General features: G+C 41.8%; 2 protein-coding genes across 2 annotated transcripts in view; one reads left to right on the plus strand and one right to left on the minus strand.

The window, feature by feature from the left end:
• The window catches only part of ppp1r11 (protein phosphatase 1 regulatory inhibitor subunit 11), a 12,530-nt gene extending 9,690 nt beyond the window's left edge, over positions 1–2,840 (minus strand). The window contains exons 1-2 of the mRNA XM_015379855.1: positions 2,543–2,840; positions 844–952 (exon numbers count right to left, since the gene is read on the minus strand). Of these exons, the coding sequence (XP_015235341.1) occupies positions 844–952; positions 2,543–2,620 (187 nt within the window). The 5' untranslated portion in view covers positions 2,621–2,840. The remainder of the gene's footprint in view (positions 1–843; positions 953–2,542) is intronic.
• A 141-nt stretch (positions 2,841–2,981) lies between these two features.
• The window catches only part of LOC107087976 (valine--tRNA ligase, mitochondrial-like), an 8,641-nt gene continuing 7,665 nt past the window's right edge, over positions 2,982–3,957 (plus strand). The window contains exons 1-2 of the mRNA XM_015379854.1: positions 2,982–3,129; positions 3,381–3,577. Of these exons, the coding sequence (XP_015235340.1) occupies positions 3,398–3,577 (180 nt within the window). The 5' untranslated portion in view covers positions 2,982–3,129; positions 3,381–3,397. The remainder of the gene's footprint in view (positions 3,130–3,380; positions 3,578–3,957) is intronic.

The following is a 3,957-nucleotide window of genomic DNA, read 5'->3' on the forward strand; positions in this document are numbered from 1 at the left end:
GCTGGAGGTTTCTTCCTGTTCAAAGGGAGTTTTTCCTCTCCACTGTCGCTACAAGCATGCTTAGTGTGAGGGATTGTATTTGAGTCAATGAGTCGATGCAATCAGCTGGTTTTCCTTTTGATAGAAAACTTTGTATCAATCTGACTGGATGATCTGGTGAACTGTAAGGTGCCTTGAGATGACATGATGTGAATTTGGCGCTATATAAATAAACTGAATTGAATTAAAGTATTCAATAGTGATATTTGCACTTGTCTTTTCCTCAAACATAGAACATACTCTGTGATCATTGTTTCTGTGTGTTTTTTGAGCTTCATCTTCTCAAATCCCCCAGACCACCTTGTGAGCTGAAAATTAGTCACTCTAGCAGGGGTGGGCAATTCCAGTTCCTTAGGGCTGCTATCCTGCAACTTTTATATGTGCCCTTGGTTGAACACACCTGAATCAAGTAATTAGATGATTAAGAAGAACCAGGACAAACTGACTGCATCCTGAGGAGGTCATTCAGCCATTTGATTCAGGTTTGTTGGACCAAGGATGGATCTAAAAGTTGCAGAATACCAGCCCCCAGGAACTGGATAGCCCACCCCTGCTCTACAGAATCTGCAGGGTTTTTCCATACATAAAAACCTTTATACTAATTTGAATTAAAAAATAATGTTGATTGCATTGATTGATGGGATGCATTCACTCTAAATCTGTCTGTTAAGATTGGATTGATTTAATTTGTAATGCAAAGTGCCTTTAGATGATCATGGTTGTAAACTGGTCACTGAACAACCTTTACACCTTCAAACCATCTGATAACTTTTTGCTGTTTCCCTATAAGCTTTTTAAACTCACACTTAGATGATCTTCTTCCCAGGTGCTCGTTATCAACTGTGTCGCTCGACCACTCCACCTTCTTCTCAGTCTTCCTCTTCCTCAACTTGATTGTCAAGCTTCGTCCCTCCTGTAAACACAAAAAGGGAACTTCAATATCAAACAAACTATGGTCGATTATTCATTAGTAATATCAGATAGTGTAACGCAAAGTAACAGCATTTTAATTTAAAGATTGTTAGACTTTGGTAAGAAATAGTTACCCTTTTTCTTACTTATTTCATACATACATTGCTGAATAAATAGTATCCTTTTATTCTCATGTTTCACTTGGATAAATTTAACTTATTTCTAATAGGCTAGACAATTAGGACTCGGATTCCCTGCAATAACCTGATATAAAACCGTTATCTATATCTGGGACATAGATAGGGACTCCTTTTCCTCATTCTGCTTCATTTTATCTCTATTCTCCCACTCTGCAGAATCTGTTAGTTCAATCTCTAACGTTCTGCTCTCTCTGCTTTTTCTCATAGTAGCTTCATCTGGTCTGTTCCTGTTTGGCTGTGACTCCATCCTGGAGAGAAATATCAGCTGTGCTGCTGCCATCAACACCTTTGTTTCTAGATGTTGGAGCTTGGCCTGTTTTCCAGTGTAGTCCTGTTTCTCTGACTGTGACTAACTGGATGTGCTCTCTTCATCCTCTGACATGGGAGCTGGCTCGGAGCTCGATGGCAGCAAATGGCCGCTCACACTGAGCCTGGTTCTGCTGGAGGTTTCATCCCGGTCAAAGGGAGTTTTTCCTCTCCACTGTCGCTACAAGCATGCTTAGTGTGAGGGATTGCTGAAGAGTCAATGAGTCGATGCAATCAACTGGTTTTCCTTAGATAGAAAACTTTGACTGGATGATCTGATTAACTGTAAAGTGCCTTGAGATGACGTTTTGTGAATTAGCTCTATAGAAATAAACTGAATTGAATTATCGGCTTCTTTTCCACACTGATGGCTGACTCTGGTTTGAGTGCAGGTTCAGAAGAGATCTTAATCAGAAATTGTGTCAAAATAACCTCACAACCAAGGCTTCTGCAACTTAAAATCCCCTTACATTTTCTGAACAAAGTACACAAAGCTATTCTTCTATTCCCTTTGATCGAGGTTGATGAATCTTATCTTGTGAGCAGATTTTTTCCCGATAATGACAGAGATGTAATCAGAATCAGCAGCCAATGAGAGAACCTGTCCTCCTAAGAGCTGACCAATAGCAAAAGGTCATCTTCTGTTAGCAACAGCAGCATTTATAGGCCTCCCAGTATTGGCGGTCCAGTTGAAAGCCACATTAATCGTCTCCACAAATAATCCGATCGCCAATAATCCACCATTAAACAAAATCATTTCAGGTCGTGATCATCGTAGTCCTGAATCTGGAAACCCAGAGGACAGTAATCCGCCCGGTGGCTTCAGATTACCAACGCAAATTTAGATTACCTGGATTAAAACTGACCACACCTTTAGTATTTTAAGCCAAACAAACCTAAGATATAAAGGAAACCAACCGCCTAACAATAAAACCCAGGCGGATAGAGGGCTGCTGGCGTGTCCACCATTGAACCTGTGAGCAGAGGGCGGGCCTCGCTGGCCTCCATGGTTGCTTTAGCAGACCACAAACAAACGTTTGGACCAAACCGTTAAAAACCCCGCGGTACCGGGTCAAAACAGTTACCTGCTGTGGCGGCGGCGGCGTGTTCGTCTGAACAGTCTCCGTTATCGTCTCACTGGATGTCCCGGGAACCTCCGCCATCCCTGCGGCTAACGCTAACGTTAGCTTCTTCAAATAGGCTAACCCACTGCAGTCCGGCTCCCGCCGAGGTTAAAGGAGACCAGCTGAGACCGACCTGCAGTCACCAAGTCACACACTGGAGAGTAAACGATGAGGTTAGAGCCAGAGACACCGCGGGGCGTTACAGGCAGGAGCTGGAGGCAACACAAGCTGCAAAACAAATTAACCCGACTCAACCGGAAGTAGATCGTTTCTCAAGCGGAAGTGTTTAGACGCAGCCGACACAAATCAGTTCCACTCAAGCAAAACCAGTTTTTATAGTTTGTTAGCATCGTTTGTATTTCCAATTGTTTCAGTTAGATTTTTAATAACATTGTTTTGAAAAGACAGCACGTTATTAATTTTATTCTGAATTATCTAAATAATTGTAGCGAAGTGGGGAAGATATTTCCAGACGGACTTTCCTTCAGTCCCTAAGATGCCGCCTGTCAGATTGAATCCAGTGGGATAAACTGTCTCTGCTTATAAAGGTATGAATACACAGTACTACATATTCTATCTAAATAATAATAAAAAAAAATATACCATCTTGATTTATATGTATTTTTTATTTTATTTTGGTTGTTTCGGGGTTTGTGTTGCAGTAATAGGTCAGCTAAGTTAGAAGGTCATGAAATACTTTAATTTATATTTGAGCATGACTTAAATTTTCATAAACTAAGAAGTGCTGACGTATAATCAATTCAACCGGCGTTAAAATGGACCATCTTTATATTTGCAGTGTTTTGTTAGCTGAGGATGTGGAGTTCAGGATCTTCTCTGAGGACCAGGCTGGTAGCAAAGACCGCCTCTAAACTCTGCTCCAGCAAACCTCCGGATCCTCCCCGGACGCTCCCCTCTGCTCAGCCGCGACCCCGAGCCGAGAAACACAGACGCAGGCGACAGAAGGAGGACAGCATCCTGTCAGCTCCTCATCATGTAAGACCTCCATCCTCCAATAGGTCCTTGGCTTTGATGGGTGTTTGTTTGCATTTATTCATTCAGGAAGACAATCATAAGGATACAGCAGCTGGGTGTGACCTTTTAATGAGGAATGGTACAGATATGTTCCACTTTTAATAGTTTTCTGCCACTTTCCTGATCCCTCTATTGCTTCAGTTGCCTATTTGCTCCCCGAGTGAAGAGTTCAGGCATTTTACAGGACAAGCCATGAGAAATGTACCCACTTTCCTTGGCTGGTCTTCTACAATTCATTTTTAAACATCAATAATTGTAATTGTTAGGATAACTATCATTGATGATGTGTGAGTTTATGACACCTTAATATTAGCCGCCTGTTGTGTGTCAGAACTGATATT

This window comes from Cyprinodon variegatus, unplaced genomic scaffold, assembly GCF_000732505.1.
Source record: "Cyprinodon variegatus isolate N-32 unplaced genomic scaffold, C_variegatus-1.0 Scaffold201, whole genome shotgun sequence".
NCBI lineage: Eukaryota > Metazoa > Chordata > Actinopteri > Cyprinodontiformes > Cyprinodontidae > Cyprinodon > Cyprinodon variegatus.